The sequence below is a fragment of the Mustela nigripes genome, chromosome 2, assembly GCF_022355385.1.
Source record: "Mustela nigripes isolate SB6536 chromosome 2, MUSNIG.SB6536, whole genome shotgun sequence".
In the NCBI taxonomy this organism is placed as follows: domain Eukaryota; kingdom Metazoa; phylum Chordata; class Mammalia; order Carnivora; family Mustelidae; genus Mustela; species Mustela nigripes.
This window is the reverse complement of record NC_081558.1, coordinates 59803670-59828263: the sequence shown is the minus strand read 5'-3', so window position 1 is coordinate 59828263 and position 24594 is coordinate 59803670. Positions and strand designations below refer to the sequence as shown.

Below are 24594 nucleotides of genomic sequence, written 5' to 3'. Positions count from 1 at the left end.
TGTTCAAATAACTAAAGGAAACCATGCATAAAGGAAGCTAGGATGGCAATGTCTCATTAAGTAGACAATAATCAATAAATTAAGTAAAAACATGTAGAAATTCTGCAACTAGAATGTATAGTAACTGAGTAAGAAATTCATTAGAGGGGCTCAACAGTAGGATTGAACTGGCAGAAGAAAGACTCCATGAACTTGAGGTTAATTAGAGAATATGTAATCTAAAGAAGAGAAAGGAAAAAAAAATTAATGAATAGAGCCTCAGAGGAGAGTGGGTTACCATTAATCATACTGACATATGTATAATAAGAGTACCTGAAGGTGAGGAGAAAAAAGAACAGAGGAAAATGTTAGAGTAAATAATGGCTGAAAACTGTCCAAACTTGATGAAAAATAGTCTAAAAATCCATGAAATTCAATGAATTCCACGTAAAATAACCATAAGAAGACCCACTCCCAAATGCATCTTAGTAAAAATGGTGAAAAAATACAAAGCAGTAAATAAAAATGACTCATTGTATATAAAAGAATCCCAATAAGATTAATAGCTGACTTCTTATCAGAAACAATAGAGGCCCAGAGGGGGTGGATACATTTGAAATGCTGAAAGAACAAAACTGTCAACCAAGAATCTTATATTCAGCAGTTATCTTTCAAAAAATAAAGGCAAAATAAAGACATTTCCAGATAAACAAAACTTAGATAATTTGTTGCCAGCAGACTCACATTAAGAGAAATCTACCAAAGGAAGTTCTTCCAGTTAAAAGCAAGTCATACAGGCAATAATCTGAATCCACCAGAGTGCACCAGTAAAGGTAATTATATAATTATAAAAGCTTAAATGAATATTTCCTTTTCTTTCTTAACTCAGCTAAAAAGCAATTGTATAGAATAATATGTATATAATTGTATTGTTGGATTTCTAACAAATACAAATGAAATATACTTGATAATAATAGCAGAAAGGAGGTAGTAAGGAAATGGAGTAAGAAAGTAGCAACAGAGTAATTCAAGAACAGGAACAAATGAAGAGAACCAGAAATGTAAATGAAGTTAATACAGCAAACACTGTAATTACATATTTTCTCTCCTTTCTTTTTAACTTCTTCCATAGACATAAAATTATATAAAGTTATAGCAATGTAACAATGATAAGTACACAAAAATATGTGACAAAACATCACAGAAAGGGAGAAGGGATACTACAGTTTGGTAGGAATAGCACTTTTTCACTGGGATTAAGTTATCATAAATCTGAAGTATTTTTCGATGACTTAGGAAGTATATGGTAAATCCTAGAGTAACCACTGGGAAAAAACTAAAAACTATACAGTGAAAAAAAATCATTAAAAGAATTAAAATGTTACACTAGAAAATATTCACTCAATGTAAAGAAAACCGTAGAAGAGAAATAAAAACAAAAGACAGGAGACACAGAAAGCAAAAAGTAAAATTGCAGACATAAATCCAACTCTATCAATAATAACAGTAAATATGAATGAATAAAACAATCCAGTCAGAAAGCCAGAGACTGTCACATGGGATCAAAACAAGATCCAAGTATCTGCTGTCCAAGGAGACATCAGATAAAGATAGGTTGCAAGTTAAAGGATGAAAAGAATATATCATACAAACAAAAACCATAAGAAAGCTGGAGTAGCTATGCTAATATCAGATGAAGTAGACTATAAGACAAAAATATTATGAAAAAGAGGGACGCCTGGGTGGCTCAGTTGGTTAAGCAGCTGCCTTCGGCTCAGGTCATGATCCCAGCGTCCTGGGATCGAGTCCCATATCGGGCTCCTTGCTCCGCAGGGAGCCTGCTTCTCCGTCTGACTCTGCCTTCCACTCTGTCTGCCTGTGCTCGCTCTCACTCGCTCTCTCTGACAAATAAATAAAATCTTTAAAAAAAAATATTATGAAAAAGAAAGAGGGACATTTATATAATAATGAAAATGTCAATCAAAAGGTAGGAGATAATAATCAAAGCTCTCTTTGAATGATTAACTTATTTAAATGACAAAAGCAGAAATAAATGAATTAAACTTTCAACTCAAAAAGATACAAAAAAAACACACAGGAGAACACAGTAGGAAATAATAATGAAAGCAGAGAAAAAAACAGAATAGCAATGGAATGGGTAAAGAAATTTGAGGGCTCTTTTGTTTTTGAGGGAAGTATGGGGACAAACAAGCACTTTTCACAAATTTAATCAATTTTAAAAGAGAAAGAAAAACTGTAAAGTATAAAGGGGATACTCTAACAATCAAGGGGAGACTCAAAAAGGAATTACTTATAAGACATTATTAATATAACTCTAGGTCAATATATTTTAAAATGTGTGCAAGAAGAGACAACTTTTCCAATAAACTAGACAACTAACCACAGAAGAAACTAAAAAAGCATTCATGTAATACCTCCCCAGATGCCCTAACCCTAGATAAATTCTCTCAAACTTCCAAGGGCAGATAATTCCCAAGTTATATACTTTATGCCAGAGCACATACAGACATACAAAAAGAAAAGGAAAACATTTGGGGAAGCATTTTAAAGCTAGAACACTTTCAGGTGTGTGTGCCTATCCCACCACAGGAGAGGGCGTCTCCTCATCAGGCTGGCCACGTCCACTGGATCACTGTGTCCCTGGTTGCTCTGCCCCACTAGAGTATCTCACGCAGCAAACCCTGTTCTGACCAAGAAAATCTCCAGCTGCCTGGAGCCCTGGCACCCCCAGATGCCCGGAGCCCTGGCACCCCCAGATGCCCATGTCCACATTCCTTACCAGATCCCGGGAGGATGTTGACCACACCCTTCGGAATGCCAGCCTTCAAGGTCAACTCTGCAAACTTCAAGGCTGTGAGTGGGGTCACCTGAGGAGACAGGAAAGAAGACTGGGTCAGGAGGGATTGGGAAGTGAGGTTCTTCCATCCTCTCCCAGCAGCCTAGATAGCAAGCAGGGAGAAGCAGTCATGGCAGGAAGACCATCGAGGTAAGCGCCATCATAGTGGGTACTGGCAACCCAGCCAGCTTTCCCCAGGGCTCCAGTGGAAAGCTGGGAGTAAGGCCTGCTTCATGTACCTTGTAGTGTCTTCTCCTGGCAGGCTCCAGCTCTGTGGCCAGGCCTGGCCTCTTCCTAAATGTTCATACCCCCTTCACTCGGGCAGTGGGGAGTCCCAGGACAGACTGGATGCACTTCATGCCAGATTCTGATTACCTCCTCATTGCTGGTGGCCGTTCCTCTCCTCTTGGCCTGCCAGCAGCCATTCCTCTTCGGGCCCAGGTTATATTCCTTGTAAAGGTTGGCTTGTGCCCCACCTACCAGTGAGCCTCAGAATCACCACATTTATGGGGTGCTGGCCCTGGGAGAGTAAGGCTTGTCGGGGGCTCTTCCAGGGACAGTTGCCTGGATCTGTGCACACCACCGCAACGCTAACAGAGGAGTTATGGGTCAACTCATAGGGTTGCTGTGATGCTCAAGAAGCAAATACATGCAAATTTTTAGTATAATTTGTTATATATTGAAATGCTTTAGGAGTTCCTGACTTAGTGTGAATACTGTAAATGTCAACTGTTGTTATTGCTGGTTTTTAAATTATAATACTTTTAGAGCCAAATTGCCCCAAAGCAGCTAGGGGAGCAAGAGACCTCCGGGGCACACTGTCCAGAGCCCTATGATAGAGCATCTCACCTTCAGGTCCTAACACCACTGGGGGCAGGTAGGGGAGGGGCTGCTACTGCAGCTGAGGCTCATTCAGAGTGTCCTCATCCTGGGGGGACCCTGCTCAGGCCCTTCCAGACTGTCTGAGTGACCCCAAGGTCCTATCTCTGTAGCTTTTCTATAAGGAACTGGGTTTCAGTCTCAGAGCATGAGGCCTGGACAAGGGTTACCAAACAAGATTTCTGCTCCCCCAAACCCAGAGTTCTGGCACCTGTGGGGAAATCCCTGACTGTTTACCAAGCAGCTATAGGTACAGGGTTGGCTAACCTGACTTAGCCACTCTACCGATGAAAGAACAGACTGCCTACAGCCCCCACTGGTCCCTGCCGCATGCTGCCTCTGACAGAATGGGACCCAAAGAAGGCCAGCCTTCATCAGCAGTACTGCTCCTCTCTTGGGGAGAAACCAGTCCTGGGTGGACACCTGTCTCCTTTATAGGGTGCTTACCAATACCCTCTACAGCCCACACGCCCTGCCCAGAACATGCCCACACCCACCTGGGCAGGCTTGATCACCACTGTGTTCCCAGCAGCCAGGCAGGCAGCCGTCTTCCAGGAGAGCATCATCAGGGGGTAGTTCCAGGGGATGATGATGCCACAGACCCTGCCATACAAAAGAAGAGGGACTCTGTCTCCCCATGCAGCCTGAGGGCCGGAGTGCACCTCCCAGTATCTTCTCTCCCAAGACGACACCCACTCGGCTGTGCTCCACTCACTCCACTCCACTCCACTCCACTCCGTAACACTCCACTTCAATCCACTCCACTCCACCCCACTCCAGGCTTCCTGATATGGAGCCAAAGGTCCCTGAGAGATAGCTCATCCCTGGCTTACCAGTTCCTGATGGGGCAGTATGATCAATCTGGCAGTAGCCCGTACTGTCACTCCAGTAGTGCAATTGCTGGGTTATAGGGTAGTTCTATTTTCAACATTTTGAGGAACCTCCATGCTGTTTTCCAGAGTGGTTGCACCAGCTTGCATTCCCACCAACAGTGTAGGAAGGTTTCCCTTTCTCCGCATCCTTGCCAGCATCTGTCATTTCCTGATTTGTTAATTTTAGCCATTCTGACTGGTGTGAGGTGATATCTCATTGTGGTTGTTTTTTTTTTAAAGATTTTATTTATTTATTTGAGAGAGAAATCACAAGTAGATGGAGAGGCAGGCAGAGAGAGAGAGGGAAGTAGGCTCCCTGCTGAGCAGAGAGCCCGATGCGGGACTTGATCCCAGGACCCCGAGATCATGACCTGAGCCGAAGGCAGCGGCTTAACCCACTGAGCCACCCAGGCGCCCCTCATTGTGGTTTTGATTTGTATTTCCCTGATGCAGAGTGATATGGAGCAATTTTTCATGTGTCTGTTGGCCATCTGGATGTCTTCATTGCAGAAATGTCTGTTCATGTCCTCTGCCCATTTTGTGATTGGATTATTTGTTCTTTGGGTGTTGAGTTTGCTAAGTTCTTTATAGATTTTGGACACTAGCCCTTTATCTGATATGTCATTTGCAAATATCTTCTCCCATTCTGTCAGTTGTCTTTTGTTTTTTTTTTTAACTGTTTCCTTTGCTGTGCAAAAGTTTTTGATCTTGATAAAATCCCAATAGTTCATTTTTACCCTTACTTCCCTTGCCTTTGGCGATGTTCCTAGGAAGATGTTGCTGTGGCTGAGGTCGAAGAGGTTGCTGCCTGTGTTCTCCTCAAGGATTTTGATGGATTCCTTTCTCACATTGAGGTCCTTCATCCATTTTGAGTCTGTTTTCATGTGTGGTGTAAGGAAATGGTCCAATTTCATTTTTCTGCATGTGGCTATCCAATTTTCCCAACACCACTTATTGAAGAGGCTGTCTTTTTTCCATTGGACATTCTTTCTTGCTTTGTCAAAGATTAGTTGACCATAGAGTTGAGGGTCTATTTCTGGGCTCTCTATTCTGTTCCATTGATCTAGGTGTCTGTTTTTGTGCCAGTACCATGCTCTCTTGATGATGACAGCTTTGTAATAGAGCTTCAAGTCCGGAATTTTCATGATATTTATTCTTTCAGTATAGCACTTTTAAAAAATTAATTAATTTATTTTCAGCATAACAGTATTCATTATTTTTTTCACCACACCCAGTGCTCCATGCAATCCGTGCCCTCTATAATACCCACCACCTGGTAGCCCAACTTCCCACCCCCCGCCCCTTCAAACCCCTCATATTGTTTTTCAAGAGTCCATAGTCTCTCATGATTCACCTCCCCTTCCAATTTTCCCCAACTCCCTTCTCCTCTCTAACTCCCCATGTCCTCCATGATTTTTGTTATGCTCCACAAATAAGTGAAACCATATGATAATTGACTCTCTCTGCTTGACTTATTTTACTCCACATAATCTCTTCCAGTCCCGTCCATGTTGCTACAAAAGTTGGGTATTCATCCTTTCTGATGGAGGCATAATACTCCATAGTGTATACAGACCACATTTTCCTTATCCATTCATCCGTTGAAGGGCATCTTGGTTCTTTCCATAGTTTGGAGACCGTGGCCATTGCTGCTATAAACATTAGCAGATGGCCCTTCTTTTCATGACATCTGTATCTTTGGGGTAAATACCCAGGAGTGCAATTTCAGGGTCATAGGGAAGTTCTATTTTTAATTTCTTGAGGAATCTCCACACTGTTCTCCAAAGAGGCTGCACCAACTTGCATTCCCACCAACAGTGGAAGAGGGTTCCCCTTTCTCCACATCCCCTCCAAACATGTTGTTTCCTGTCTTGTTAATTTTGGCCTTTCTAACTGGTGTAAGGTGATATCTCAATGTGGTTTTAATTTGAATCTCCCTGAGGACTAGTGATGATGAACATTTTTTCATGCGTCTGAGAGCCATTTGTATGTCTTCATTGGAGAAGTGTCTATTCATATCTTCTGTCCATTTTTTGATATGATTGCCTGTTTTGTGTGTGTTGAGTTTGAGGAGTTCATTATAGATCCTGGATATCAACCTTTTGTCTGTACTGTCATTTGCAAATATCTTCTCCCATTCCGTGGGTTGCCTCTTTGTTTTTTTGACTGTTTCCTTTGCTGTGCAGAGCTTTTGATTTTGATGAAGTCCCAAAAGTTTATTTTCGTTTTTGTTTCCTTTGCCTTTGGAGACATATCTTGAAAGAAGTTGCTGTGGCTGATATCGAAGAGGCTACTGCCTATGTTCTCCTCTAGGATTCTGATGGATTCCTGTCTCGCATTGAGGTCTTTTATCCATTTTGAGTTTATCTTTGTGTATGGTGTAAGAGAATGGTCCAGTTTCATTCTTCTACATATAGCTGTCCAGTTTTCCCAGCACCATTTATTTAAGAGACTGTCTTTTTTCCACTGTTATTTTTTCCTGTTTTGTCGAAGATTAATTGACCATAGAGTTGAGGGTCCATATCTGGGCTCTCTACTCTGTTCCACTGGTCTATGTGTCTGTTTTTATGCCAGTACCATGCTGTCTTGGTGATCACAGATTTGTAGTAAAGCTTAAAATCAGGTAACATGATGCCCCCAATTTTATTTTTGTTTTTCAACATTTCCTTAGCGATTCGGGGTCTCTTCTGATTCCATACAAATTTTAGGGTAATTTGCTCCAGCTCTTTGAAGAATACTGGTGGAATTTTGACTGGAATGGCATTAAAAGTATAGATTGCTCTAGGCAGTATAGACATTTTAACAATGTTTATTCTTCTGATCCAAGAGCATGGAATGGTCTTCCATCTTTTTGTATCTTCTTCAATTTCTTTCATTAGTGTTCTGTAGTTCCTTAAGTACAGATCCTTTACCTCTTTGGTTAGGTTTATTCCCAGGTATCTTATTTTATGTTTATTCCATGTTTTTCATGCTATAGTAAATGGAATTGATTCTCTAATTTCCCTTTCTGTATTTTCATTGTTAGTGTATAAGAAAGCCACTGATTTCTGCACATTGACTTTCTATCCTGCCACATTGCTGAATTGCTGCATGAGTTCTAGTAGTTTGGGGGTGGAGTCAGTATAGCACCTTGAAAAACATGTCATCCCTACACCTTGAGAACAATGACCATCTGTGACTATTATATCTTCAGTGCCTGACACAGACTTAGTGCTTAATAAATGTTTGTTGAATGAATGACTGGTAGGCCAAATTTCATATTTTCTCTGAACTTAGGTTTTACATTTCTAAAATTAAAAAATATATACACTTAGATTTCTTCAGCTGAAAAAAAAGAAGGACTCTCATAATAAATATTCATTCATACAACAAATACCTATTGAGCACTTACTTTGTGCCAAGTAATTTCATCACTGTAGCAGTTTTAGGAAACTGTCATTATATCGCCCAATCCAGGAGCATGGAACATTTTCCATTTCTTTGTGTCTTCCTCAATTTCTTTCATGAGTACTTTATAGTTTTCTGAGTATAGATTCTTTGCCTCTTTGGTTAGGTTTATTCCTAGGTATCTTATAGTTTTGGGTGCAATTGTAAATGGGATTGACTCCTTAATTTCTCTTTCTTCTGTCCTGTTGTTGGTGTAGAGAAATGCAACTGATTTCTGTGCATTGATTTTATATCCTGACACTTTACTGAATTCCTGTACAAGTTCTAGCAGTTTTGGAGTGGAGTCTTTTGGGTTTTCCACATATAGTATCATATCTGCAGAGTGATAGTTTGACTTCTTCTTTGCTGATTTGGATGCCTTTAATTTCCTTTTGTTGTCTTATTGCTGAGACTAGAACTTCTAGTACTATGTTGAATTGCAGTGGTGATAATGGGCATCCCTGCTGTGTTCCTGACCTTAGCGGAAAAGCTTTCAGTTTTTCTCCATTGAGAATGATATTTGTGGTGGGTTTTTCATAAATGACTTTGATAATATTAAGGTATGTGCCCTCTATCCCTACTCTTTGAAGAGTTTTGATCAGGAAGGGATGCTGTACTTTGTCAAATTCTTTTTCAGCATCTATTGAGAGTATATGGTTCTTGTTCTTTCTTTTATTGATGTGTTGTATCACATTGATTGATTTAATCAATGTGATACAACACATCAATAAAAGAAGTTGAGAGACTGTCTTTTTTCCACTGTTATTTTTTCCTGTTTTGTCGAAGATTAATTGACCATAGAGTTGAGGGTCCATATCTGGGCTCTCTACTCTGTGGATGTTGAACCACCTTTGCAGCCCTTGAATAAATCCCACTTGGTCGTGGTGAATAATCCTTTTAATGTACTGTTGAATCCTATTGGCTAGTATTTTGGTGAGAATTTTCGCATCTGTGTTCATCAAAGATATTGGTCTATAGCTCTCTTTTCTGATGGGATCCTTGTCTGGTTTTGGGATCAAGGTGATGCTGGCCTCATAAAATGAGTTTGGAAGTTTTCCTTCCATTTCTATTTTTTGGAACAGTTTCAGGAGAATAGGAATTAGTTCTTCTTTGAATGTTTGGTAGAATTCCCCCGGGAAGCCGCCTGGCCCTGGGCTTTTGTTTGTTTGGAGATTTTTGAATACTGTTTCAATCTCCTTACTGGTTATGGGTCTGTTCAGGCTTTCTATTACTTCCTGGTTCAGTTGTGGTAGTTTATATGTTTCTAGGAATGCATCCATTTCTTCCAGATTGTCAAATTTGTTGGTGTAGAGTTGCTCATAGTATGTTCTTATAATTGTTTGTATTTCTTTGGTGTTGGTTGTGATGTCTCCTCTTTCCTTCATGATTTTATTTATTTGGGTCCTTTCTCTTTTCTTTTTGATAAGTCTGGCCAGGGGTTTATCAATCTTATTAATTCTTTCAAAGAACCAAAGAACCAGCTCCTAGTTTTGTTGATTTGTTCTGTTTTGTTTTTGTTTTTGTTTTTGTTTTTGTTTTTTTGGTTTCTATTTCATTGATTTCTGCTCTGATCTATATAATTTCTCTTCTCCTGCTGGGTTTAGGGTTTCTTTCTTGTTCTTTCTCCAGCTCCTTTAGGTGTAGGGTTAGGTTGTGTACTTGAGAAAGGCTTGTACCACTATATATTTTCCTCTCAGAACTGCCTTTGTTGTGTCCCACAAATTTTGAACTGTTGTGTTTTCATTATCATTTGTTTCCATGATTTTTTTCAATTCTTCTTTAATTTCCTGGTTGACCAATTCATTCTTTAGAAGGATGCTGTTTAGTCTCCATGTATTTGGGTTGGGTTCTTTCCAAATTACCTCTTTTGGTTGAGTTCTAGCTTCAAAACACTGTGGTCTGAAAATATGCAGGGAATGATCCCAATCTTTTTATACTGGTTGAGACCTGTTTTAGGACCAAGGATGTGATCTATTCTGGAGAATGTTCCATGTGCACTAGAGAAGAATGTGTATTCTGTTGCTTTGGGATAAAATGTTCTGAATATACCTGTGTTGTCCATCTGGTTCAGTTTGTCATTTAAGGCCTTTATTTCCTTGTTGATCCTTTGCTTGGATGATCTGTCCATTTTAGTGAGGGGAGTGTTAAAGTCCCCTACTATTATTGTATTATTGTTTATGTGTTTCTTTGATTTTGTTATTAATTGGCTTATATAGTTGGCTGCTCCCACATTGGGGGCATAGATATTTAAAACTGTTAGATCTTCTTGTTGGACAGATCCTTTGAGTATGATATAGTGTTCTTCCTCATCTCTTATTATAGTCTTGGGCTTAACATCTAATTGATCTGATATAAGGATTGCCCCTCCTGCTTTCTTCTGATGTCCATTAGCATGGTATATTCTTTTCTACCCCCTCACTTTAAATGTGGAGGTGTCTTCGGGTTTAAAATGAGTTTCTTGTAGGCAACATATAGATGGGTTTTGTTTTTTTATCCATTCTGATACCCTGTGTCTTTTGATTGGGGCATTTAGTCCATTAACATTCAGGGTAACTATTGAGAGATATGAATTTAGTGCCATTGTATTGCCTGTAAGGTGACTGTTACTGTATATGGTCTCTGTTCCTTTCTGATCTGCCACTTGTAGGCTCTCTCTTTGCTTAGAAGACCCCTTTCAATATTTCCTGTAGAGCTGGTTTGGTGTTTGCAAATTCTTTCAGTTTTTGTTTTTCCTGGAAGCTTTTAATCTCTCCTTCTATTTTCAATGATAGCCTAGCTGGATATAGTATTCTTGGCTGCATGTTTTCCTCATTAGTGCTCTGAATATATCATGCCAGCTCTTTCTGGCCTGCCAGATCTCTGTGGATAAGTCTGCTGCCAATCTGATATTTTTACCATTGTATGTTACAGACTTCTTTTCCCGGGCTGCTTTCAGGATTTTCTCTTTGTCACTAAGACTTATAAATTTTACTATTAGGTGACGGGGTGTGGACCTATTCTTATTAATTTTGAGGGGTGTTCTCTGCACCTCCTGGATTTTGATGCTTGTTCCCTTTGTCATATTGGGGAAATTCTCTCCAATAATTCTCTCCAATATACCTTCTGCTCCCCTCTCTCTTTCTTTTTTTTCTGGAATCCCAATTATTCTAATGTTGTTTCATCTTATGGTGTCACTTATCTCTCGAATTCTCCCCTCGTGGTCCAGTATTTGTTTGTCCCTCTTTTGCTCAGCTTTATTCTCTGTCATTTGGTCTTCTATATCACTAATTCTTTCTTCTGCCTCATTTATCCTAGCAGTGAGAGCCTCCATTTTTGATTGCACCTCATTAATAGCTTTTTTTATTTCAACTTGGTTAGATTTTAGTTCTTTTATTTTTCCAGAAAGGGCTTTTATATCTCCCGAGAGGGTTTCTCTAATATCTTCCATGCCTTTTTCGAGCCCGGCTAGAACCTTGAGAATTGTCATTCTGAACTCTAGATCTGACATATTACCAATGTCTGTATTGATTAGGTCCCTAGCCTTCGGTACTGCCTGTTCTTTTTTTTGTGGCGAATTTTTCCACCTTGTCATTTTGTCCAGATAAGAGTATATTAATGAGCAAGTAAAATACTAAAAGGGTGGCAACAACCCCAGGAAAATATGCTTTAACCAAATCAGAAGAGATCCCAAATCGTGAGGGGGGAGAAAGGGGATAAAAAGAGGTTCAGAAAAAAAAAAAAAGAAAATGAATAAAGAAAAAGTATAAAAAAAGAAAATATATATATATTAGATAAACTAGTTAAAAAACGTTAAAAAAGAAAAGGGTAAAAGTTAAAAAAAATTTAGCAGAAGAAGAGAAAAAAATTGAAAAAGAAAAAAAATTAAATTAACTGTAAGACTAAAGAATCATGGGGAGAAAGCCATGAGTTCCGTGCTTTGCTTTCTCCTCCTCTGGAATTCTGCTGCTCTCCCTGGTATTGAAACTGCACTCCTTGGTAGGTGAACTTGGTCTTGGCTGGATTTCTTGTTGATCTTCTGGGGGAGGGACCTGTTGTAGTGATTCTCAAGTGTCTTTGCCCCAGGCAGAATTGCACCACCCTTACCATGGGCTGGGCTGAGTAATCCGTTTGGGTTTGCCTTCAGGAGCTTTTGTTCCCTGAGCACTTTCCTTAGAGTTCCGGAGGACAGGAATGAAACTGGCGGCCTTCTGGTTTCCAGCCCGGAGGAGCCGAGAGCCCGGGGCCCCACTTCTCAGTGCGCTCTCAGAGAACAGCGCCCAATAACTCCCATCTGCCTGACCTCTGGCCACGCTCTGAGCTCACCGAGCCTGTGACCAGTTCAAGGTAACACCGAGCTGTGAGCTCACACTCGGCTCTGTCTTTGTAGCTGGCTTCCCTGTTCTAATACCTGTAAGCTCTGTGACACTCAGACACTCCTGATCCTTCTGTGACCCTGTGGGACCTGAGGCCATGCTGACCCTGTGTGGGCTTCACCCTGGTTCAGCCTCTGGAGTGACGTCCCTCAGTGCAACAGACTTTTAAAAGTCCTGATTTTGTGCTCTGTTGCTCTGCTTGCTGGGAGCTGGCCCCTCCCCCCGGGGTCTATCTTCCCATCGCTTTGGATTCACTTCTCCGCCAGTCCTACCTTTCAGAAAGTGGTTGATTTTCTGTTTCTAGAATTGCTGTTCTTCTCTTCAATATGCCATTGGATTTGTAGGTGTTTGCAATCTTTAGATAAGCTATCTAGCTGATCTGCTAGCTGAAGTAGTGTCAGCCAGCTACTTCTCTACCATCTTGACTCCTCCCCTATTTCTCTATTATTTTATTCCTGTTCCTTGGTTCTGTGTATTCTTTGTTTTTATACACATTCATCATTATGATCTTTCCAGAAAAAATTTTTCAGGTTCACCCTCTATGATCTTGACTGCTAGAGGGTTATTGAGGGAATTAAGTAAAATTATACTTATAAAGTCATTACAACAGTGTCTGGTACAGAGCAGGTACTTTGGGAATGAAAGCTGTTTCATTTGCTAGAATGTAAGTCCCCTAAGGATAGGTATTCTCATCAGCTCTGATCATCACTGTATCTCCAGCACCTGAACTGCCCAGCATATCGTAACTATCCAATAAGTAGACATGGGAGAGATATGCAGAAAGGGGATGAGTGTCCACACAACATACTGTACGAAAAGCACCCATTGTGTGGAGAATCTTCACCCTGTGCTGTGACTCACCCAATAGGCTCTTTCCTGGTCAAGGTCAGGTTGCGGTTTGGTCTGGCATGGTTGATAGGGATGGTGGAGCCCTGAAAGAAGCATGGGGTGGGGGGGGGTCACTGAGAGGGGAATCCATGGTTTCCTCACCCATTCCCCTGGGCAGCCAGACTGTGCCTGGAGCTCAGAATTCAATAGTCTTGTCTGTGGCCTGCAGCCCCCGTGAACCAGACAGGTAAGAGACCGAAACCTTCCAGATTATGTATGACAGGGGTATCTGAGGAATCCAGACACAGGTGGAGTGGGCAGCCAACAGGTGTAAGATGTCTGCTACACAGAGCCTGGCAGAGTCCTCAGATGGGAAGTTGGTCCTGGTACAGGTAAGCTCTCTGGCTTTGACACTGGGGCAGAGAAAAGGGGAGTGAGAAGCCAAGTTGCATCTGGAGAGTGTGCTAGTCCAGGAGGGCCCATTTAGGGGCAGTTCTAGCCAGCAGCGATACAGCAGCAAGAGGAGCAGAAGGTAGGCCTTCCATCACACCTGCACCCTCCACCCCATGGAAAGGACACAAGGCATGAACCTCAAGTCTGGCACAGACCCATGAACCCACCAGTGATAGGTGTCCCATCACAGCCTGTAGTGGGCCAATCTCTGAAAATGGGTCCCACGGTCCCACTCTGATCCCTGGGATCTGGGAGATGGTGAGCTACTCCTTCTGCGAAGATGCAGAATGGCACAGTTGGCCTTAGGAAGAGATGATGCAGGTGTCCCCAGCACCACCTCAGGAGCCCCCACAAAGGCAAAGTTTTCTCCGTTCATGGCAGATGGATGCCAAGCCTGAAAACAGCAAGGGAATGGAGGGCTGAGGCAAGGGTCAGAGCAAGGCCTGCAGTAGCTGACAGCAGCCCCCGCCAGCAGCCAGCAAGGACCTGGGCCTCAGTGCTCCATCAACAGGAGCTGAACTCTGCCAACATTTCTCCAACATCTGAATGGGACTGCAGGCAGGGTCTCCCCAGAGCCTCCAGCCAAAGCCCAGCCTCGCCACACCTTGACACTGTCCTTGGGAAACCCTGGCATGGAACCCAGCCTAGCCTGCCTGGACTGCCCATCTGCAGAAGTGAGAGCTGATCAATTGGGTTGTTTTAGGCCAATAAGCTGTGGTTGTTTGTTATGCCACAGGTGGGCTAATGCATTGCCCTCAGAGTTTCCTGCTGGGCCCAGCCTCCTGTGTGAACTCACTTGGTGGGCAGGAGCCTCAGCCTCACCTGAATCTTGTCACACCAGCCAGCAAAGTAGCGGAAGGTCTGGATGGACATGCCCACATGGGTCTTCAGGGCCAATGTGTAGACAGCACCTGCATCCAGAGCCTCAATGGTGGCCAGCTCCTCCTGATGCTGTTCCATGAGGTCTGCCAACCTGGCCAATAGGTGGGGTGCAGAAAGGAGGGAGATGGGCTCAGGCCTGGAGCAGCCTGGCCTGTTCTTTGAAGGCCCTTCTTCAGTGAGTCAGGGGTTCTTCCTTGCACTCCCAGCTCTGCCACACTCTAATGTGCTGACCTCAGTTTCCCCATCTGTGAGATGGGACAGTAAGGTTTCCTTTGCAGGATGAGTGTGAGAATGGTGCCCTTCTTGTCTCTCTCGCCTCTCTTTTCCTTTCTTCCTTCCTAAAATTGATTCCTGTTGATGGATTAACTACTTCATAATGGTGCTTACAAACGATCCTGCAAAACAGTCCCTCTGCCTCTCTAATAAGGAGGTCACCATTTCAAAAGGCCACCCTGTCTGTCTCAGGACAGCCTTGACCAGGGGAAAGCATGTCTGGCTTCAAGCACCAGCCAATCTGGTGGAGTATGCCCCCAAGGATGGCATCTGTGGGGAGGGCGGGATGGGGGCTATGACGGGAGAGATGCAAGGAAAGTTGCATCTACACAGCCCTTCTTAAGTGGGAGCACTCTGACAGCAAGCTGACCTTCCATGCTTCTGGTGGGTATGCTGCTATGGGTAGCCTGGGAATTAGGACTCTTCCGCCTTCCCTGATGTAAGGGAGCTCAGGGAGAAGCATGCTCAGAGGGCAAGGTGGACAGAGGAAGGTGGAGACCACAGATCTAGAGCAGCTCTCAATCTTGTACATGGGGGAGCTCTAGCCCAGAGACAAGTCTGGGACCAAAGCCTGCTGAGCTGCTCCTCTCCGCACATAGCTGTAGCATGTCTTAAACCCCCAAGTACACACTCACACTCTCCGGGAAGCCAACCTTCACCCCACATCAATCACACCTCCCTGCAGTGTCCTCCTAACACCCTCCGTCTTTCTTCAAACCTCACCTGACTATTACAGATACCCACTTAGGCAAGTATTCTGGTACTATCTGCCTTCCTCTGAAGGCTGGTACAGTATTTGGTCTCCTGCTCCCTCCTGGGCCTCCTACACCCACCAGGCACACAGTCAGCATGCGGCACAAGGCTGGTGAGTGAAACTGGACCAAACAGACATGAGCGATCTAGTGGCAGAGCCACACTGTTACCTCAAAGACGATATATACCCAGGTAATTCTCTAGCTAAGAATAACAAAGGTGTCAATCATTCTTTGAGAACTATTCTAGACCAGATAAGGAAAACACCATGTTGTGGCATTTCAAGGACTAGGGTTTCATCAACTAGAAAAACATGTGCCTAAGGTATAAATCTGTATTACAAATAAGCCAAAGATGGCCTCTGTGTATTGGCCCCTTGGTTGTTCACATCCTCTTCGCAGTGTGAGACTTGCCAGCTCAGACGCTTGCTGCATACACACTTATATATCCAGTTATTTTAAAAATAGTCCAAACAAGCAGACTTTGAGCCATTTAGAGCCTTGTTGCTTTGTATCCTCCAGGAACCTTACTTGACAGCTGTTATCATTGGTGAGATGGACCACAGTTATAACTGCTGCCCTTCCCAGCCCTCTGACCCAGAGACTCCTGTTCTGCTACAGAGCAACAGGGCCAGAACATGGGAGCCCCCTCCTGGATCTCTTGAACCCCAAGAGTTCCCTTGCACCCTTCCCATTCTGGGAAGGGGGCCCCCACTACAATCTCTGGAGGGCCTCCCACTATGGGGGCACCACCCCATGAAGCCTGTTGCATTTTACTACTTCTTATGGCCATACCTTTTCCTTTGACCAGCCCCAAATCCCTCCAACTCTGCCAGACAATGTCACACGCATGTGATGTGGCCATGTCATAAGTCCCTAGCATGACTATCACCCTAGCAAACCATTTGGGAGGCTCTTCAAAGACAGCTGAGTGGGACTGTTCTGTTGTCCACTTTATTAAGCTGCTGCTCTACCTCCCAGAGTCCTGTCTCCAGAAAGTGCCAGTGGGGAAAGCAGGCGAAGCAATCTCCATCAACCCACAGGTCTGCTGGTTGGAAGTAAGGAAGGGAAAGGGTGGGGTGCCAGGCCCATGGCTCCTTAACAGCAGTATGGGCCACCACCACATTCCTGGCTGTGGACTTAAGGGGGTGTCTGAACACAAGGTGACAGCTTACCACAGATTCTCTCACCAATTTTTGGTGGTCCCGCTCTGGTAGCTGGGACACTGGCTCTCCAGGTTCCTGAGAGGCTCAATCTTGTCCCTCAGTGGTTCTTGGGGGCTGCCTGGTGACTTTATATAACACTTCTTTCTGGTTATTTCTTCCCAACTTACCCCTACAACGCATTCTGTATTCCATAGTATCTACCCATGGCCTTTTTCCCTCATTGAACGAGGGGCTCCCCTTTCCTGGGCCAGCAATGGGTACACCTCCACCATGGGGACTGGGAGACTACATGAGGCAGGTACCGGGTTATTGGGAGCTCTCAGGCCTGGCCTCAAGACGTGTGTCCAAGCAGTCCAGGACTGTCTTTACAGTTGTGCAGGAACCAACAATTCCTCACTGTGGTGCGGCCAGTGGTGCTATTATGGCATATGCCACTAGAAGGCAGCAGAGAACCTCAAGGAAAAAACTGGGCCAGCACATTGTGCCAGGGGAGTCTCTGCTTCAGGGCCAGAAGGCTCAGCACCATAGCCTGGGCTTGCACATTTTGGTTCTGCCTAACCTGGGGGCTCTAGGAAGCCAATGGCTTCCTAAAATTGATGGACTCTTCAAGGAATCTTGAAACAAACTTAAGTTATGGCAGGCTGGGCGCACCTCCCTAAACCCCACAATCTCTGTTCCATTTTGAAACCATACAGTCCCCCTCCCCCACCTCTGGTCCGCTGTGCTGGGGGCTGTCCTGGGGGGTCTGTCCTCCGGAACAGGAAAAAAATGGCATTCTGACTGCAAGGCCAAGACAGGTTCTCTCTCCCACCAGATGACAAGCACATTTGAACCACATCATGACCAGGCTGTATGCCTGACAACTTCCCCAGGACCCGGAGCACAAAAGCCAGGTTCCTGAAACCAGCTTGCTCACCAGTCTTTTCAACATTGCTTAATTCATCTGCCCAGCAGACTCCTTCTAGAAACATTACCCCACTTCCTTGAGGGTGGCTGCTCTTCCCCCATTGGGACCACTTGGTTGTAGGGGAGCAGTATCTTCTCCAGACCTTATTCCCACCCCATTCTCAGATGCTGGAGCACCCTGAAGTCCTTCCCTAAGATCTCTGATGGAACTAAGGGGAAAGAATCCCTTCTGCCCCAGTTTAAGAAACAAACAAACAAACAAACAACAAAAAAACAAGACAGAGAAGTGTGCGATTCTGGCAGTTAGTGTGGAGCTGGGCAGGTGACCGCAGACAGAACAGGCCCCATCCTTCCTTTGCTGTCTTCTGCATGAAGTGGCCTGATCCTGCCTCTGGCCAGTCCACTCCAGGTAAATGCTGTCCTGAGTCTGCCCAGGACCATCTGTTAGCTTTGCCAGTCTGCTTCTCCGATCTGATCAGTACCTTCACTTTTGCACCCTCTCATCTTCTAATACACTGTCCCCTCCACTGAGGACACCTTTCCCCTCAGGGCTACTTGTGTCTGGCAAAACCCCTCCTGACTCTCAAGCCACTTCCTCTGGAGCCTTTTCTCAGCCTCAGGCCTTGGTTGAACAAACCTGTCCAAGACTCTACCTTCCCCCTGGTAGGACCCAAGCATGCAGCCCCAACCCAAGCTGAAGGTCGGGGGCTGACAGGAGGTTGTGGGGCTCTCACCTGTACAGGAGCTGGCCCCGATCCCGTGCATTGATCTTCCCCCACAATCCGTTCTCAAAGGCATCCTTAGCGGCAGCCACTGCCTTATCAACATCACTGACCTGAGCCAGGGACACCTGGCAGATGACCTGTGGTGGAGCGGAGTTGTGAGGTCTTCCCTGGACTCCATGTACAAAGAAGCCCCACACCACCCACTCCCCTGGCCACCTGGGAGGGCTCATAGGGCATGGTTGGCCAACGGGAGGAAAGGCAAGAGCCTTCAGAGAGACCTACTGTGTTTCCACACACCAGGATCCTTCTTTGCCTTGTCACTGAGCCCAAACAGGGCAACAGACTCAGGCTCCAGCTACAAGGCTGAGGATGAACTCTGTTTTCAAGCCAAGAATAGAACCCATTAATTCAGTGAGTCTGAGGTGGAAGGTTTATTTCTTTAGTCTAGACACTGACTGTGGCAGAACCATTCCTGTCCCCATCCTTGCTCTGTGTCCTGACAGTGCCCACCTGCACTACAGGGCAGGCTCTCACACCTCCTTCCACCTGGGCTTGGCAGAAGGGAAACCCAGGAGGAGACAAAAGTGAGAGGAGTGAGGCTAGCACCTTGCTGGTCACCACAGGTAGGCTGCACCCTCCCTGCCAAGGCCCTAGCACCCAGGCAGCCCTGCCCACACAACCTCCCTTCTGGGATTCTCAAAACAGGCCTTTAGATGGTAACAGCTCCCAATTTCTGCCTGAGAGTACTGCATCCCCTTTTGTGTGTCCCCATAGCCTTTCTACTCCTTTGTCCCCCACTTTCTTTAAATTCCCCTCAAATGACCCACTTCGAGTGTGCTGTTTTCTGCAGGCCCTAAGAGATGCTATAGGGTGGGGCAGAATGGAAAACTATCAGTATGCACATGTTGGAGTAAGTGTTGTTTCAGGTAAGTGTATGTGTAAGAGAATACAATATGTGTGTACTAGGTCATGACATAAGAGGATTACGGTCAAAAGAGTCTGATAAACACAGGATATTCAAGGAAGAATTTCCCAACAGTGAGGTGTACACATATTTGAGAAGGTAGGGGCCATGCTATGGCTATTGTATGGAAGAGGAGGGAATGGCTTTATTTCCTCTTTGGGGCAGGGGGCAGAGTTTAACTCTGTTCCAGTCTCTGAAGCAGGCCCAGGCTTTTAGAATCCTCCTGACTCCTTCCCAGTTCTCCCTTCTGGGCCATTCTTGTAGGGAGACTGGAAAATGACTGCAACCCTTTTGCATCCAAGCAGAGGCCCACCCCCAGGCCAGAATCCCCAGATGCCAGGTGGGGGAGTAGATGGGAGAAGAGGCCATGGCGTGAGTAGAGAGGAGAAAAGGTAGGAGGGCACGCCAGGTCTGCTCACACTTCCGTCTGTCGGGTTGATGGTCTCATAGGTCTTGGCACCTTCAGCACCCACAAACATGCCCCCAATGAAGAGCTGGTGGGGCATTCGGAGGGTCAGCTTGTTCACTGCCTTTTCCACCTGGGAAGGGAGTTTTTGCAGGTGTTAGCTGCAGTGTGGACTCTTCACAAGGTGCATCAGTGATGGATACAAACCCACAGAGACACAGGAAACTCTCATAGTCAAAGAATAACCACTTGTGCACATACCACACACACACACACACACACACACACACACTGCCAAGGGGACCAGGGCCCAAGGTTCCTCAGCCTTTTCAGATCCCTTTTGCTGAAACTGGTCCTGCTGCCTTCCTTGGTCCAGTGAGCTATTATGTGTACAGTGGTGGCAGCTGAGTGATAAGAAGAGATGGCACAGAATCTGAGGACAGACTGCTTGGGCTAGGACCCCAGTCCTGACATTTACCCGCTGTGTGACCTCAGGCTGGTGGCCTGGCCTCCACATGTAGGAAGTGCCAGCTGGTAGACAGATACCTATCACTCACCAGACATGATGCCAACTCCACTGCTCACTTCCCTATAGACCTGAAATTTCACACTGAATGCATTCTCTGGGTGTCATTCCTCTCCTGAAATTTGTTCACTTGTCCACAATCCCAAGGTGAACCTCATCCATCCTGGCCACCTGGCCACCTTCTTCATCTTTTGTTCTAAACAAACTATCCCAATGCTAAGTCCTATGGGGGCTGGTACCCTACCAAGATACCTCAGGATGATTTTTCAAGAATTTGCTTTAAAAATAAGTTTGTGGGGGACCTGGGTGGTTCAGTCGGTTAAACATCTGCTTTCAGCTCAGGTCATGATCCCAGCATCCTGGGACTGAGCCCCTTATCAGGCTCCTTGCTCAGTGGAGAGTCTGCTTCTCCCTCTCTCTCTGCTGTTCTCCCAGCTCATTCTCTCTCACTTTCTCTCTCTCAAATAAATAGAATCTTAAATATATATGTATATAAATTTGTAACTATGTTATTACACTTCCATATATACAGTTGAATGTATAGGATCACTTGTTTTGCTTATTAGAAAAATATTCCCAATCCCCCATTTCTCCCCTCTACCTCCCTCTCTCCCTCTCTTCTTTTCCCTCTTTTGGCATTGTCACAAAGGGAATTTAATGCAGGCAACTGGTGGTACAGGTGATGAAAGAGCTGAGAGGCCAGGAGTCAATCCAGAGATTGATCCAGAGATTGACCCAGAGACTGACAACACTTGAAGCCCCAGCCATTACTAGACTAGAAGGGCAAGGAAGTGATGGTACCAGAACTAGGGTCTAGAGATCCCCAGAGGAACTAGAGTTCTGACAGAGTGGTCTGGCAGGGGCTAGAGCCACAGCAGAGATGAGGCTACTATTGGGAAAAACCACCAAAGGAGAAGGAGGGTGAGAAGTATACTGTAGAAGTCTCTTCTTAATACCCTAGTCTCAGGGCTTCTGGGTGGCTTAGTCAGTTAAGCATCAAACTCTTAATTTCAACACAGGTCATGATCTCAGGGTCATGAGATTGATCCCATGCTAGGTGTGAAGCCTGCTTAAGATTATTTCTCTCCTACTCCTTCTTCCTCTCCCCACCTTTCTTATGCTCAATTGCTCCTAAAATCAATCAAGTTTGTGGGGGACCTGGGTTTCAATCAATCCTGGGTTTCATGTCTTGAGGGTCAGAATTTGTCCTATAGATAACAATCTCCTCTGTTGTATTTTCCTAACTGTACTGGCATCCTCAGGGTATCCAGGGTTACCAGGGAGAGCCTAGGACACTGAAGGTGGGTTCTTAGGTGCCCTGGCTTCCTGATGTCCAGGTCACCCCCATGTGCCATTGTGTTTCCACATATGTGGGTGTCTGAGGGGTCTGCAGGGCCAAACCCATGTGGAGGAATACTCACATAGTCAATGATGCACTTGTTGTCTTTGTCGTCCCCTCGCAGCTTTCTCACTAATAGCTGGATAAAGTCCCCAAAGGTGGTTGCCATGTAAATATCTTCATTTTCTAATTCCAGTCCATCACACAGCTCCTTCACTTCCTCAACCAGTCTGGGAAAAAAGAAGATGGAAAAGTGAAAGAATGGGAAGAGGCTTGGCAGAACTGCATCACTGTAGTGGTAGAGGTCATGATGCCAAACACAGTTTCCCAGAACAGACTTTCATCTCAACACCAAAGTGTGAGTGTTAGTTTAGAACTGGGGTTGAGAGCCTAGTCCATGGATTCAGAAGGCCCTGGTTTCAGGTTCTGGTTCCATTACTTACTAATTAGTGACCCTGGGAAAGTGAAAAACTCTTCTGCACCTTAGTTTCTTTGCTGTACTACTGGAACAGTAATAACTCTTCCACCAGTTTCTTTCTTTCTTTTTTTTTTTTAATTTCTTTTCAGCGTAACACAATTCATTGTTTATGCACCACACCCAGTGCTCCATGCAATATGTACCCTCCATAGTACCCACCACCTGGCTCCCCCAACCTCCCAGCCCCCACCCTTTCAAAACCCTCAGATTGTTTTTCAGAGTCCATAGTCTTTCATGATTCATCTCCCCTTCCAGTTTCCCTCAACTCTCTTCTCCTCTCCATCTCTCTATGTCCTCCATGTTATTTGTTATGCTCCACAAATAAGTGAAACCATATGATAATTGACTCTCTCTGCTTGACTTATTTCACTCAGCAGAATCTCTTCCAGTCCCATCCATGTTGATAAAAAAAGTTGGGTATTCATCCTTTCTGATGAATGGAGGTATAATACTCCATAGTGTATATGGACCATATCTTCCTTATCCATTCGTCTGTTGAAGGGCATCATGGTTCTTTCCACAGTTGGGTGGACTGTGGCCATTGCTGCTATAAACATTGGGATTCAGATGGCCCTTCTTTTCACTACATCTGTATCTTTGGGGTAAATACCCAGTAGTGCAATGGCAGGGTCATAGGGAAGTTCTATGGAATCCATCAGGTCCTGGGCTCTTGTTTTTTGGGAGGTTTTTGATCACTGCTTCAATCTCATTACTAGATATTGGTCTATTCAGGTTGTCAATTTCTTCCTGGTTTGATTTTGGGAGTTTATAGTTTTCCAGGAATGAATCCATTTCATCTAGGTTGCTTAACTTATTGGCATATAACTGTTGATAATAACTTCTGATGATCGTTTCTATTTCCTTGGTGTTAATTGTGATCTCTCCCTTTTCATTCATAATGTCATTAATTTGAGCTTTATCTCTTTTCTTTTGGATAAGTGTGGCCAATGGTTTCTCAATCTTATTGATTCTTTCAAAAAACCAACTTCTAGTTTCATTGATATGTTCTAATGTATCTTTAGTTTCTATCTCATTGATCTCTGCTCTAATCTTGATTATTTCCCTTCTTGTGTGTGGAGTTGGCTTAATTTGTTATTGATTCTCCAGTCCTTTAAGGCGTAGAGACAGCTGGTGTGTTCTGGATTTTTCAATTTTTTTTGAGGGAGGCTTGGATGGCTATGTATTTCCCCCCTTAGGACCACCTTTGTTGTATCCCATAGGTTTTGGGCTAAAATGTCTTCATTCTCATTGGTTTCCATGAATTGTTTAGATTCTTTTTTGATCTCCTGGTTGATCCAAGCATTCTTAATCAAGGGGATCTTTAGTTTCCAGGAGTTTGAGTTCCTTCAGAACTTTTCCTTGTGATTGAGCTCCAGTTTCAAAGCATTGTAATCCGAGAATATGCAGGGAATAATCTCAGTCTTTTGGTATCAGTTGAGCCCTGATTTGTGACCCAGTATGTGTTCTATTCTGGAGAAGGTTCCACGTGCACTTGAGAAGAATGAGTACTCCGTTGTTTTAGGGTGGAATGTTCTGTATATATCTATGAGGTCCATCTGGTCCATATGTGTCACTCAATGCTCTTATTTCTTTATTGATTTTCTGCTTTGATGATCTGTCTATTACTGAAAGAGGCATGTTAACATCTCCTCGTATTAATGTATTCAAATCAATATGACTCTTTATCTTCATTAATAGCTTTCTTATGTAATTGGCTGCTCCCATATTGGGGCCATAGATATTTACAATTGTTAGATCATCTTGGTCTTCCACCAGTTTCTAATGAGTAAATGATATAATCCACATGTTGATAATAATAATCAATATGAGATTAATAACTCTTTGAAAGACATTGTTAAAGGATAAACAAAGGGAAAAAAAAAACAGGTGTGCCTGGGTGGCTCAGTGGGTTAAGCCTCTGCCTTTAGCTCAGGTCATGGTCTCAAGGTCCTGGAATCATGCCCTGCATCAGGCTCTCTGCTCAGCAGGGAGCCTGCATCCATCTCTCTCTGTCTGCCTCTCTGTTCACTTGTGATCTCTCTCTCTGTCAAATAAATAAAATCTTTAAAACAAATTAAAAAAAAATCCAAGGGAAAACAGGCAAAAGGCTGAACAGATGTTTCTCCAAAGAGAAAATAAAGATGGCAAAACCCATATGAAAATGCGTTCAACATCACTAGGTGTTAGGGAAATGAAAATTAAAAGGACAATGAACTATGTCTAAATACATACCAGAATATTTAAAATTAAATTCTGACCTCAGGGGAAGGAGCTAAGACGGCAGAGGAGTAGGGGGACCCTAAGTTTGTCTTGCCCTTTGGCTAGGTAGTTATCAAATCATTCTGAACATCTGTGAAAGCAACTGGAGATCTGAGAAAAGAAATGCTGCAGCTCTGTAAGTATAAAAGTAGCCACTTTTTGGAAGGTAGAGGTACAGAGAGTTGATGTGGGGATAGAGTGGAGGGGAGGGAGCCTGCTTAAGGAGAGTTGATGTGGGGATAGAGTGGAGGGGAGGGAGCCTGCTTAAGGAG

At 44.1% G+C, this 24594-nt stretch overlaps 1 protein-coding gene across 1 annotated transcript in view; it reads right to left on the bottom strand.

The window, feature by feature from the left end:
• Nucleotides 1–24594, bottom strand: part of ALDH1L1 (aldehyde dehydrogenase 1 family member L1) — a 113098-nt gene that overhangs the window by 13632 nt on the left and 74872 nt on the right. The window contains exons 10-16 of the mRNA XM_059388304.1: nucleotides 21668–21815; nucleotides 19734–19853; nucleotides 18360–18487; nucleotides 14469–14619; nucleotides 13227–13297; nucleotides 4213–4318; nucleotides 2780–2867 (exon numbers count right to left, since the gene is read on the bottom strand). Of these exons, the coding sequence (XP_059244287.1) occupies nucleotides 2780–2867; nucleotides 4213–4318; nucleotides 13227–13297; nucleotides 14469–14619; nucleotides 18360–18487; nucleotides 19734–19853; nucleotides 21668–21815 (812 nt within the window). The remainder of the gene's footprint in view (nucleotides 1–2779; nucleotides 2868–4212; nucleotides 4319–13226; nucleotides 13298–14468; nucleotides 14620–18359; nucleotides 18488–19733; nucleotides 19854–21667; nucleotides 21816–24594) is intronic.